Here is a 14,901-nt window from a genome sequence, read left to right as displayed (position 1 = left end):
ACACATTTTTCAGACCAGCGGACATTGGGTAAACATAGTAGAAAACTCACTGTGTTGTGTTAAGTATGGTGCTCTGATAAATCCATATGTCTGAATGTAATTACAAGTTAGTAAAACATTTGAACTTTGTATAGATAGATGCAGTTACTGAAGCTTTATTTTCTCACACAAAACTTAGATGTTTCTCGCACAAAACCTAATACTGTTGAGTGGAATTTCTGCTTTATCAGAACAATTTAAGCTGGGGTGTCACTAAAGAACAGCGATAATGATCAGTGATCAGTGGTCGCTCAGAATTCTATTGTAACAGACCTCTTTTTTGTTTGTTTCAGGTGTACAAAACAATGTAATAGTTAGACATTTACACCCCCCTCACATAGTGATAACGCCCCTTCTCCAATCTATTACCCCTCTCACACCGTAAATAGCTGTTACAATTCCACCGTCTCTATTCCCTATGCTGTGCTTTCTTTTTTGATGACATCTGATAAAGTGTTTCAAATGCATTTGTGTAGTGACTTTGTTGGTAGTACTGCCTATTGTATATAGTACATTAGTAGATTTTATTTTAAGGTAAGCCCATAAAATGCACACTTGTTTCCCTCTAGGCTCCATAGTGTTCTATAGAAGGCAGGTGTACAGAGCTGCCTTGCAAGGCATGTTAGGCTCCAGGATAGCTGATAAGAACTACACCAAAGCTGGGGCCTGACTGGAATCTCAGGGGTATTCACTGTCTTTGGTATCTCAGTTGTCCATCATTAAAGGCATGTTTCGGGTCCCTAGGCTGCCATTTAATGTACTGTGAGAAAACGTGTGTTTTGTGGAGTCTTATTACCTGGAAAAAAAAAAATCACGGTAAAGTGTTTGCCTTCTACTAATACAACTTTTTCTTTTTAAAAATCTCTAGCTTACCAGTAGACTTTGTAAATCACTTTTTAAAATGTGGACTGCAGTGTATTTATAATTTGATAGGTACTCTAAAGTTAAGTATTTCCACAGTTATTCTTACTGAGTTGATGTTCTATCTGAAATGAAGTTCCACATCCATTTAACATGTACAGATAGAGAATAAATGTGCTTTTTGGAGAGACAAGAATGTATAGGAATTGAGGAATTATTTTACTCTTTGTAATAACTTTGCAACCTGTCAGGAATTAAAACAACTCTCAGAGTAACTTTGGCCACCTGACTCCATGCTGCTTTCCTCCATTATGCCAAAAAAGGTGGTAGTCACAGCAGTGCAGTTTGTATGATGGTTAACAGAGAAGCCACTGGGACCAGGTCGTCTCAGCAGTGTTTGGTGGTATTTTATTCAGCAATACCATTTACTAAATGACCTTGGCCAAGTCACTTGATCTCCATTCGCCTCAGTTTCCAAATCTGTAATACTCATAGAGTTGTAGGGTACAATGTGTTAATACATGTAAAGCATCTGACATGTAGTAAGCAGTCAGTGCTAGCTGTGATGATTATTTGTACTGTTGTTATTATTGGCTGTGTGCCCCAAAGGCCAGTGTCTAGCCAACAGTTACTTCCTCACTTCTCATGTAATTCCCTGCTTCTCACGTAAATGACTGCTCTTTGAGTTTTGAATGCAGCTCTCAAGAACTGTTTGCTATCATGCTTCTTACTGACTTAGAAACACTTTCCTCAATGGCTTATTGCCACTAAGTAGCCCGCCCCCAGCCAAAAATGTCATTTTAAAAACTATGGGAATGACTGATATGAATAGCACACACAGGAGTCTTTATCAATCCCATCATTCTACCTGGCATTTTTACAAACCACTGAGTTTTGTCAGTTGGGCTTAAGGTACACGAGGAAAATACAGAGGTGAGAGAGAACAGATGCCACCATTGTGAACAACACATATTCCCCCAACAGCCAAGACTGGTATGGGGAAAAAAGCTAGTGAGAAGCAGTTCGAAAAACTGAAAACATATATGCACATGGCAACTGTATGCGTTTGTAGTTGCAGCAATTGATACTAGATATCAAGTAATTCTTTCCAAGAGCACAGAATACTTCTTATGTTCTCATTTTAAATTCAGAGGAAATTTGTTGAATTATCATGACAGTGTCTATTATTGGACTTCTTTCTCTATAATATTCACCATTATCCATACAAGCCAATTCTTAACATTCTACATTCTTGTGTTCTTCCTATATATGTACCACATCTTTTTTTATCCAATTATCTATTGAAAAACGTGAAGGGATTAAGAAATACAAATTGGTAATTACAAAATAGTCATAAGAATGTAAAGTACAGCATAAAGAATATAGTCAATAGTGTTGCAACAACTATGTATAGTGCCAGGTGGGTACTAGACTAATTGGGGAGATTGCTGCATAAATTCTATAAATGTCTAACCGCTGTGCTGTACACCTGAAACTAATATAAAATAATAGCGACTGTCAACTGTAATTGAAATAAGCAAATAAATTTAGAAAAATTAAATCATGTTGTTGAAAACCTGGTAATTTTTTGATGACTTACTAAAATTAATAGTTATAGATGCCTCTATTGCATTTTATATTTAAATGTACTATTCAGAGGTCTCATTTACCCTTCATAGAAATTAATTAATTTTTAAACAAAAAGATACTTGATAAAGTAGCAATGTGTTTCATAAGCAGTAATATTTAATGGAAAGCAGTCTTCATAGAGAATTACAGTTAATTTTAGTTAAGTGAATTTCTTATGCTTTTGATAATACTCATACTGTAATTGCCTATGCTATAGTATTTTATGATTTTTTAACCTTATACAACTTACAACTGATTCTGAACTTTATCCCCTTGCTATTCTTGGAGTCTGGGAAGATATTTAAAAACTATTTTTCCTGTGTGTGTATCTCTGTGTGTGTGTGTGTGTGTGTGTGTGTGTGTGTGTGTGTGTGTGTACATGAACCGGTCTGAAATGAAAAACTCCATAGGTCAGTTAGAAACGGCTTATCTATAGCTGCTTCCGAGGAAGTTGGAAACACTGCTGCTACTACTCAGTTGACAGAAAGATATCCCTAGGCGACTGAGAATGCTTATTGTGTGGTTCACACTTTTAACTTGCTTCAAAATGGGCACATTTTGAAGCCTTAACATTATTCAGCCTATTTATTTTAAGTGGGCCAGTAATATTTCATGCGCATACAGTCTCTTTCAGTACCAAGAGGAAATTGATGATGAAGGTTAGGCTTATTATCAGTATTCCCCTACCACTAATAGGTAGAATACCACTTGGGAAATGTCCAACAGGAAGATGTCTTCTTCTAACCCTCTTTAGACTCTATCAAGTGCAATGTCTCAAATAGTACCAGGTATACGAGCACAGTTCATACTTCTTGTTCCACAATTTGATATGTGACTAATGAACAAGATTAGCAAGAAGGGAGAATATCTTGTAGTTGGTGTCCTGGGTAAAATGTGCAGTTTCTCAAGCACATGAAATATTGCTTGCTTGCTCTAATGTGCTATTTCTTATACAAAGTCGGACAATTAGGTTCGCGAACTCAGCCTAGAAAAAGTGCCACATACCTCATTGTTGAATATCACTATAATCAGCTTCAAAGTACTCCTCTTGGGAAGCTATGCACTGATGCCAGCACCTAGTTCACCCTTCAAAGCAATTTGGGAATTCTTTTACTGGAATGGCCATCACAGTGGTTGTATTCCTCTTGATGTCCTGAATGTCTTCAAAATGTCTTCCTTTCAATATTTCCTTTATCTTTGGGTAAAGAAAGAAGTCATTGGGGGCCAGATCAGGTGAGTAGGGAGGGTCTTCAAATACAGTTATTTGTTAACTGGCTAAAAACTCCCTCACAGACCAGTGAGTGCCATTTGAGCTGGTGCATTGTTGTGATGCAAGAGCCATAAATTGTTGGTGAAAAGTTCAGGTCGTCTAACTTTTTGACAAGCCTTTTCAGCACTTCCAAATAGTAAACTTGGTTAACTGTTTGTCCAGTTGGTACAAAGTCACAATGAATAATCCCTCTGATACCAAAAAGGGTTAGCAAAATTGTTGCAACAAGTTCGGGAGCTTAATTGTCAGACCTGGTATTATTAATATTCTAAATTTCTCAATGGAAAAATAATTTTCTTGTTGTTTATACCAGAAGAAATTATCACCTAACCTCATCTACCCTAACAAACTTAGTCATATCCACTAAAATGATTGAATTTATAAAGACAGCAGGAATATTACGCCATACTTAGAGAATGTCACTTATCTCTACCATGAATTTCTATTTTTCACTATAATCTGATTATGAAATATTCTAAGGATATTTCAGAAAGTACAGAGAATAATGTGAAGACCACCATGTAGCCAGTCACAGTTTTGTCAAATCTTAACGTTTTAACATATTTGCTCTCAATATGTTTTTTAAAGAAACTGAGAAATTAAAACCTTCAGTGTAACTTTCACTCCCTTCCCAGAGATAACTACTATCCTGAATTTGGTGTTTATAATTCTCTTAAATGTTTCTGCAGTTTCACTACATATGTATGTATCCACAAATAATCAATAGTATTTTGCATATACAGTCTTGAAACTTTTAATAAGTAATATTACTCTGGGCATGCCAGTTATTATCATTCCCCAACCAGTTATTATCATTCAATTTTTGAGTTGTTTTTTGGGGTTTTTTTTGCCATTTATCCATGTTGATAGATGGCGTTGTAGTTCATTCATTTAAATTGCTTATAGTATTCCATTATACAATGAGAGAGGTTAAATCAACTATACAGTTAAAGGAAGTACAGTTACCACAAAACCTCCCACACTTGTGACACCAGCTACAAGTTTAGGGGATTCCTCAGGTTCAGTAGTTCATTAAAAGAACTCCCAGGACTAGAAGCTGTTACACTTACAGTTATGCTTTATTGCAGGGAATGGTTATCGACAGAAATCAAGGGAAGAAGTGTATAGAATGGAGTATAGGGAGGTTCCAAATGTGGAGTTTCCAGTTTTCCTCTCCTTGTGGAGTCAGGACAGTGTTACTCCTCTGGCGCTGATGTGTGACAATATGCACAAAGGATGGCCAACCAGGGAAGCTCATTTGAACTTCAGTGTCCAGAGTTTTTATTGGAGCTCCATCACTCAGGCATGGCTGATCGCCCACAGGGATGTCTCCAGCCCCACTGGAAGTTGACTGATTGCACATGACCCAAATCCTCCACCCTATATCACACTGTTGGTTTTTCTGGCATGGCTAGTCTCCACCCTAAGACTATCTGTTGTGGTCAGCCCTCACCCTATATCACAGACTGGTGACTCAAGGCCCTCATTACAGGCTTGGCATTCCAGAGGCTTAGAGATCACCTCCCAGAAACTAAGGACAAAGGACAGAACTCTTTGTGGGCTAAGTTTTTTATTACACATGTGAATATAACACATTTTATTCATTCTCCTCTTGATGGATATCTAGGTTGCATGTGGCATATGTAAAATAGGACCGATTTTATTTAATTAGCAAATGCTTATGTAATTCTTATTGTATGCTAGGTACTGTGTAGCTTCTTTACAAATATTAGTTCATTTAATCCCCGGAAGACTCCTCTATGAGATAAATGCATTTGTTCTCATTCTATAGATGAAAAACAATAGGATACAGAGAGGCTAAATACCCTGTTCAAAGTCACACAGCCAGTAGAGAGAATATCTGTGATATGAACTCAGGCCATCAGAATCTTTCCTCATAACCACTATGCTATGCTGTCTAAAAATAATGCAGCAACAGATAATTTTTTTTTACCATCTTCTATACATGTATAAAAGGTTTTATAAGATTTATCCCTAACAGTAGAATTGCTGCACTGGAGATGTGTGCATCTTCAACTTTACTAGATACTGCCAAATTATTATCCAAACTAATATTTTTAAGCAATTTGTAACACATTTGCACATATCTTTCTGAGACTGTGGGTTTTCTTTTCACTTTTTTTGTTGTTGTCCAGATGTTTATAATTTTAAAGTACACCATTTTCTCAATATTTTCTATATGATTCCTTTTGCATGTTATTTAAGAAATATTTCTTTCCTCTGAACCCCAAAGTATATCCTCCTGTATTTTCTTCTAGAAGTTTTGCCTTTTATATTTGTGCCTTTCATCCACCCAGAATTAATTCTGAATATGGTGTAAAACAGGGATATAGTTAGTTTCTCTGTATTGTCTCAATGGTCCATTCTTTTCCCAGAGGTCTGTAGTGCCATCGCTGTCTTAATCATGCCTATATATGTATGGGACTTTGTATTAGTTTGCTGTTGCTGCCATAACAAATTACCACAAACTTAGTATCTTAAAACAAAATGAATTTGTTATTTTACAGTCCTAGAGGTCAGAAGTCTAAAATGGGTATGCAGGGCTGCATTCCTTCTTGGAGCTCTAGGGGAGAATCTAGTTCTTCCCTTTTCCATCTTCTAAAGACTCCCTGCATTCCTTGGCTTGTAACCCCCTTCCAGCAATGGCATCACTCCAATCTCGGCTTCTGTCTTCAGATCTTCTCTGACTCTGAGCTTCCTGCTTCCTTTTTTAAAGTACCTTTCTGATGATATTGCACTCACTAGTATAATCCAAATTAATCTCCTTAACTCAAGATGCTTAATTTGTTACATTTGCAGAGGCCCTCTTGCTGTGTAAAGGAATATACCTACAGGATCCAGAGATTAGAATGCAAACATCATTAGTGGGGGCATTATTTAGCGTAACACGGCTTTCTTTCGGGAGTTTTCATTATTCTTATCTTTTTATTTCATCCCTTTTAATCTCTGTGTGATAGTTCTGTAATCTGAATACAGTTCCTGGGAGTCTAATCCTGCTTTTTGTTGTGTCTGTTAATTCTCAGAATAAGATATATTTCTTCATCTGTTCTATAATTTTAGAACAGATTTAGATTATAAACTCGTCGTAATGGGACTCAAATCTGTGGCAATCCCATGTAGCCTGGGTTGAGGTCATATCACTCCAGAAAGTTTTAGCGATTGCTTTTACCAAGTCTCCACGGGTACTACAGACCCAGAAGCACTTTTCATGGTATTTTATTGGTTAAGGTTTCTTGGATTGTGTAGTAATTTCAAACCCCCCAATCTGTGTGAGTGCAGACTACTGGTTATAAATGCAGAGGTATAATCTTCCTCCACCCAGCTTTAGATAAAACAATTTCTTTTGTTTTCTCCCTCTTGTAGTAAGTGATTTTTCCCTCCTAGACCACCCTTTCACTAAGGTGTAGTCCTTAAAGGATCCAGACATTGTGAGGGAACATCTCATTTTCTATTGCCTGCCTTGTTTGGAACCTAAGGCCTCTCCTTTCTCTATGTGGGCATTAAAATCCAAGCTCTTAGATTCACGAGACAGCAAACACCTTAGTGCTACTGCAACATTAACTCATGTGCTTACTGCTCTAGTTTTCAGTTCCCGGTTTAGTTTTTGCTTTCTCTTTGGTAAGCAAACTCTCCAGGGGTCCCCCAGAGTCTTCCCTGCTTATTTCCTCCTTAACACTCCTGTGTGGTCACTTCAGTTGGAGGTAACATCACCTCTTGAGGCTGTTTGTAGCCTGTGTATCTTAAGTAGTCAGTAGCTGACTTGGGACAGCTGAGCTTTGCTTAGGGATACTTTTGGCTTGGTCACAATTCTAGTCTTCCATGTTGTATTATTAGCAGTGGGACCTCTGTTGTGTCAATATATTACTAATCTTATCTCTGATAAATTCTTAATGCCATGATAGAGAAAATAATAAATTATCAAAATCCTTTGTCTATAAGACCATTTATTAAAAGAAAATAATGTTGCCTTAATTTTCACCTCAAGAATCTTCTCCTTCTATTCTCTTCCAGGATGTGTGCTGTGTTTGGTGGAATATATTGTCTTCGCCATTCAGTACAGTGCCTTGTTGTGGACAAAGAATCCGGAAAGTAAGGATGATATAAGTTACCTTCCTATATTTACACCCCAAGCAGAGGTGAAAAATGCTAAAGTCGATTTTTAAAAAATGATTCCTTAAAGATCCTCCTTGGTATTAATAACATATCAACCTTGATTAAAAGTAATTTGTGTTTAGATCCTCCAGAACAAGGAAAGTGAGTTCAGAATATAGAAACTAAATTAATTTCCCTGCAATATGACTATAGCTCCTGATCACCGAAGCTTGGAAGACAAATCATTTCAGCTGCTGGGGGTGGGTGATGAGTGATGTTAGTTTTCCTTGTGGCCTTACCTCCTCTAATTGATTTTCATCAGATGACAACAAAGCCCTCTGTTATTGCATTTTTAAAAATGGAGCTCACCTAAAGACTCGTCAGATTAATCTCTGCTGATAATGCATGTCACTCCAAGAGAAAAGACTTTAATGAGTTTTTAGGTAGATTGTTGTCATAAACTATGCTGCCCTGTTATCTGAGGATAAATTCTTTTACAACCATAGCAGGCCTGCAGGCTGGTGTAAGGTTGAAATAAAAATGTACCTTCTTTTTAAAAAAAGCTGAGCACCACCTATTTATCTGTGCATTTTTGTATTTCAATTTTATTTTTCTGGGATTTATTACTTAGTTGCTAACATATGCAGTTCTCTGAATTACACTAAGTAAGCAGTAGTCTTTGATTTCTAGGTTTTACATTAAAACTTAAATGGGTCAATTGCATCAACTTTTACAAGCTATTTAAATTGCTAATGTGTTTTCCTATTGTTGTTGTTGTTGTTGTTGTTATGTGTTCTTAAGCATCTACTGACCTATATCTCTTGGATGACTGTTTTTAGGGGTATATAAAGAAATTGTTCATTCAGAAAATACCTTAATATCTTGAACTGGAAGCTTAAAAATATAAATTTTACGCTGTTTCTTTCATTTTGCAATATTTTTTTATAGTCTAAGTGGCATAAAATGTTATCTTCTTACAGACTAGTTATAGTGCAATAACTAATATTTTAAGATATGGTGAGAAAAAATTCAACTCTAGCTCATATAATATTTAGATAGTGAATTTGCTTTAGAAAAATAATTCTCCATTATAAGATAAAGTAGACATATGGCTTAAAGGCCTATAAAATACTTATAGTATTTAACATGAAGGCACTATGTAAATGAAACATGAAAAATATATCTCTGAAGGCCCAGGATACTCATATATTGGCTCATGAAGAGCTCTATGGAGATTCATGAAGGAATAGTTGTCTCTATGGTTTTTAGAGTCATTTTTCCTTATGTATTCATTTTGAAGTATGAGTATGTTCCCATGATGGAAAGCCAGATAATGAATTACTTGTTTGGTGCTTATTTACTTAGATCCTTTTACCTTTTTTGGGCCTCATTCCAGTCCCACATGTTACTCTTAGTGACATGAAGAATTTGTGTGGCTCATGTTTGTCTAAAAAAAAATAAAATGGTTACATTACTTTGGTAATAGCATTTGTTGAACAAAGGCTACATTTACCTTCACGTTGACTTCATTTTTATTACAAACTGTGAACAGAGGAGCTCTTCATTATGATCTGCTGCAGATTTCAGTTGCAACAAATACCTGAGGACTGAGGATCTAAAGACCAAAGTTTGGTAGTTTTCAAATTTTAATGTGCTTAAGAATCACCAGGTAAACTTGTAAAAAAAAAAAAAAAAGAAAGAAAAGAAAAAACCAAACAAAACATGCAGATATTTGAACCTCACCCTCAGAGAGTAAAATTGAGTAATGTACTTAGAGTAGAGCTAGGGCATTTGCAGTTTCGGGAAGACCCCAAATGAATCTAATGTAGGTGCTTCTTAGATGACACTAAGGAACACTGATCTTTAATGTCAACTTCAGGACCAAGCCAATGGCACTGTGTTTCATGATGGACAGGGGGCTCTGGGTCCTAATTCATCCTAAGCCCTTATTAAGATGAACCTTCCAGGGGCCTCAGGCGGTTAGACCTCCATGCTCCTAACTCCGAAGGCTGCCGGTTCGATTCCCACATGGGCCAGTGGGCTCTCAACCACAAGGTTGCCGGTTCGACTCCCGCAAGGGATGGTGGGCAGTGCCCCCTGCAACTAGCAACAGCAACTGGACCTGGAGCTGAGCTGCGCCCTCCACAACTAAGACTGAAAGGACAACAACTTGAAGCTGAACGGCACCCTCCACAACTAAGATTGAAAGGACAACAACTTGACGTGGAAAAAAAAAAGTCCTGGAAGTACACACTGTTCCCCAATAAAGTCCTGTTCCCCTTAAAGTCCTGTTCCCCTTCCACAATAAAATCTTAAAAAAAAAAAAAAGATGAACCTTTCAGGTCTACTAGAATTAAACATGAATTTTAAATAGCAGACAGATTGCTACTGATTTAACATGTCTTCTGAATCTTCATAGAAAGACTTCGGTCAACAGTTATTGTCTAACAGCTCCTAAGGCATGCATGGTCAGGTAGCCCTAGAATGAGAGAAGACCTGAAACTTTATTACTGCCATGAATTACAATGAGCAAGTCATTTTTCTCTGGCCAGTTCCTTTATATGTAAGATGAGTTAGATGGACTCTGCAGTAATCTCCGAATCTTCTAACAGATATAACATGCTTTGGTTAATGAAACTACCTAGAAAGAACTCAGTTTTTCTTCAACATTTAGAAATAAATTATCTTAAAATATTTTGTATGCCCAAATGTATGCCATTATCATATTATATTGTAAAATTACATATTAGTGTACTCTGCAGTCCCAGTGAGAAATTAAAAAAAAATAACGTGTATGCATCTACATTTACAGATACACATAAATGAAATAACAAAATGTCTACTTATGCTATTGTATTATTATTTTACTAGATCCCCAGTTTTCTAATGAATATCTTTTTCTTGTTCATCTTAGTTGTTTAAGATACAGCCATTTTGGATTCTATGTATGATTCTCTTACTGGAAAATTTATTCCAAACCATAACTATTTATTTCCTTAATAGTAGGACAGTTTTTAAAATTTGACCTGCATTCATAATATTCATGATATCTACAATATTCTCACAGTACTGAATCACTTACTTGATCATCATAAGTTTTATATAAGAGACAACCAATACTTGAAAATTGTACATTCATTCCTCAACTAATAATTGCCAAAATTCTAATAATGTTTTGCCTCTTTAAAAAAAATCCATTATATCAAGTCAAATAGTTTCCATAAATATATAATGCTAGCATTGATTGAAGTTGACTCAGGCTAATGTATCTTCCTAAACACTACTTTGTTGTTCAAAATCAAATAACTAAGAGAGTTACCAGTAATAGCAGATATTTTATCAAGACTTAATGTAAAGTGAGGGGTAATTTTTTAAGGGAAAAACTTTGAACATATATTTGGATATATGCGGTGTATATTTCTTTTTAAGGATTCCAGGTTGACTCAAATGATTTTTTATGCTAAGTGTAATTAGAATATTAATCAAGGAATCTGCAAAGATTTGCATTTGTCTCCTTAGGTTGCCTTTCTTTTCCTATTTTTCTGTGTGGAACACTTGGCATCTCTCCCCTTTGGTGTAGTTAAGAGCTACTCATCATGCCTCACGTCTAAGGTCTAAGTTTATCATTTCCTGATCCTGCAGAGTAGCTCAGAACCCTTTGCCAGCTTCCTGAGTCAGGTCCCCTTGTTTGATTGTTTTTGAATGTCCTGTAAGAAAAGGCAGGATCTCACTACTACCTCTCCAGAAGCAAGGCTGGTTCGTTTCAAAAAGTATGTGTTAAATGGATGAATGGAGATTAAAAACTGATGATACTTTTTTTGTGCTTTTCTTTTCACCTTCCATTGAGAAAAGCTGATAGAAGCATAAATAATCATAGCATTTATGTATCATTATATTTAATGTGGTGATTACAAATCAAAGTATTCTATAAACTTTGGGAGAAGAAATATGGAATATGTAACCAAATGCATACTTATTTTCAGCTAGATATTATTTTTCACTTTAGCTTAATTTGCTTTTCCTGAGATCTCCATTGACTGTGCTCTCTGTGCTGTATTATCCATTGGCTCTGCTTTCTTAATTTTTAGAGGACATAGGTACTCATAGTTCTTTTTCTATACCCTCTCACTATATTCTAATACTGAGGCCCTCTGTTTACTGTTTCTGGAAACACTCACTGAATGTTCTTGTTGAGCAGCTTCCTTTTCCTTTGCAGCTGTGCTGACCATGTAAATCTCCTGTAAATTAGATTTGGCCATATAGCAATACAGTATTAGATATTAGGGTAGGGTATGGATAACCTTGGACCAGATATGTTTGTAACCAATAGTCTGAATCTAATTCCTTCAGCTAGTGTTCCTTGTGTACTTCAGCTGTCTCACTAGATTTCCTGCTATGACTGTTTCTTGGAAATATCCTGTTTCTGATGTCAGGAATAGCAACTGTACCTTTCCCAGATACTTGGAAGTTAGTAGTGAATAGCGTGTTAGACTGTGTATGAGGTGACTGAATACCATTTGTCATTGTGGGAAAATTGCTGAGTTTCGGATTTTTGCACGTCCCATTTGCAAAATGATAGTGATAACATTCTAAATATTTAACCTCCACCAGCCCCCATACTAGTTCCTATGGGGATAAAGTGATGAATAAAACATGGACCTTGCCCTTGTGTAAAAAGAGACTGCAGTGAAGAATGCAGGCTATAAAGTCAGATAGAGCTGGATCTGTATCCTGGCTTCCCCGCTTCCTAGCTGGGTGAACTTGAACAAGTTGTTTAACCTCTCTGTGCTCTAGTTTCTTTATCTGTAAAGTGGAACATGACAGTACCAACCTCACTGAGTTATTTTAAGTATTAAGTGAACAGATAAAACATGTAGAACCCTTTGTTACACACAGCAAGAAGTCAATGTAATTCATGTAATTGGATCATTTGGAATCCCATGGAGTAATTACATATATAGTGAAGATCCTTCCATGCTGTGCTAAGGAGTTTGGACTATGGTCAGTGGTACTAGTTTTAAGTGGGTAAATTATAAGATTAGATTTGCTACTTTTTAAGTTAGTAATTCTGGCAGTGATTTGGGAGAAACCCTGTGATGGAAAGAGATTCTTCACCTCGTAAATCAGAGATTCTGTATCTTTATTTCTGTCTTTGCAGTGTCCACATGCATGGAATACTTGCATCATCTATCCATCCATTCAGCCATCCGTGCAACAAGTATTAACTAATGTGTGCCAAGCACTGGGGATACCGCAGAGAACAAGACAATCATGGTCTTTGTTCTCATGGAGTTTAGAGTCTGCTGGGGGACATTAAAGAAAAAATAAATTAACGAGATAATTACACAATGCTATCTGTTCAGTATGCCAATTTGGCTCTGTCCCTCTCTGTGGAAAAAGCTTCAGTGGCTTTATATCATTTCAGAATAAAGTTTAAGACCCTTTTACAAGACACATGAAACTGGGATCTGGTCTTTGCCTGCCTCTCTAAGCTCATCTCTCTCCCCACCCACTTCCATTTTATTGACAATTAACACTGAACTGCCGGTGGTTTCTTGCACTTCTCTTTGTCTCTGTACCCCTACACTTGCTGCCTTTCTATGGGAAGTGTTCTTATTTGCTTGCTTAACTGGTTTTCATCCTTCCAAAGTAGCTAATGTACTACTTCCCTTCAGGTCATTGCCTGGTACTCCATCCCTCCCCCCCCTCCCCGCCCCACCCCTATGCTGAGTTAGGTACCTCCCCTTAGTGATCTCATGATGCTCTATCTCATCTTATCACTGGACTTGGGCATTGTCTTTATATCCCTGTGTATGTATCTTCATTTCATTGGCAGTTTATTAAGGACAAGTTATTTTTGTTCTCACCTTTTAGAACAGTGATTGGCACGTTGTCATTATGCCATACATTTATGTCTAGCAAATGAGCTACCAACTTGCTAATAGTCCATTGCCTTATTAGACTTAACAAGAGTCTAAGGCTATGTCAGTGGAGATGGAGAAAACGGGCGAGTTTCAAGAAATCTTTATAAGGTGGAATGAAAATTGAGAAGCAACTTAGATATGGGAAGAGAGATTCTGAGCTTAGGAAACTCTTAAGTACTGGTTAGGGATTCCAAGGGGGAAAGCAGATGAGGAGCCATGATGAACTCAGTTTGGGGCATGCTGTGTTTAAAAAGTGTTTGGAGTTTCTTCCTCCAGAAAGAAATAGATAATAAATAGTTAAAAACATGGATACAGAACTTTTGTTGGCCAGAGCACATTAATGGTGTTTGAAAATATTGGAGTGGATTTTTACCCAAGATAAATGAGTGATAAGTGTTTCGGAATGGTTTCATTGAAGAGGTGGCATGTGGACTAATGTGGGTGAGAAAGCATGGAAGAATTATTTTGTTTCGTTCAGTGACTGGGAATCTTCTAATTTCCTTCATATATTTTCCTTTTAATTATTTCCTATGTGACTTCTGCATTCCTTATCATATAGTTAGTTAGGATATTAATTCTGAAGATAATAGAGGTTGGATACTTGTTTTAATGCTATTTTTCTCTTCTGGACCAAATTCCAGATAAAGAGTTTTCATCTTGCTGAGTGTTTTCTTCCTTATCATCATTGTCCTATTTATGCCCTCATGTCAATGAACCGAGAACTATTTGATTTGTTGATTTAGAAAGCTCAGCTCTAGAAATGTTCTGTGTGGCTTCAGTGATTCTTATGATCAACTTTGTGGTCATTGTGTCCCTGTAACTGGGAACTCCTATCATGTTCCTCCTCAATTTACTATTTATGAGGCTCAGGAAGGCCCTCAACTAAATCCAAAATGTTGTTAATCTTTAATGGCTTCCTCAGGTTCATGTGTGAGTGGGTGGGCAGGAGGGTATTTTAATGTCTCTGGCAGCACTGTTTCATTTTGCTGTTTTCCATTACTTGACTGTCATCTAATTTTTTACATTAATCTTACAATACAAACTCCAAGTTTAGGTGCCAAATCA

The 14,901-nt window shown here is 36.7% G+C and overlaps 1 protein-coding gene across 1 annotated transcript in view; it reads left to right on the top strand.

Moving 5' to 3' along the window:
• CHM (CHM Rab escort protein) overlaps positions 1-14,901 on the top strand; it is a 191,528-nt gene that overhangs the window by 128,404 nt on the left and 48,223 nt on the right. The window contains exon 9 of the mRNA XM_019717433.2: positions 7,832-7,909. Within this exon, the coding sequence (XP_019572992.2) occupies positions 7,832-7,909 (78 nt within the window). The remainder of the gene's footprint in view (positions 1-7,831; positions 7,910-14,901) is intronic.

Source organism: Rhinolophus sinicus, chromosome X (genome assembly GCF_036562045.2).
Source record: "Rhinolophus sinicus isolate RSC01 chromosome X, ASM3656204v1, whole genome shotgun sequence".
NCBI lineage: Eukaryota > Metazoa > Chordata > Mammalia > Chiroptera > Rhinolophidae > Rhinolophus > Rhinolophus sinicus.
This window is presented reverse-complemented; position numbering and strand designations above follow the sequence as displayed.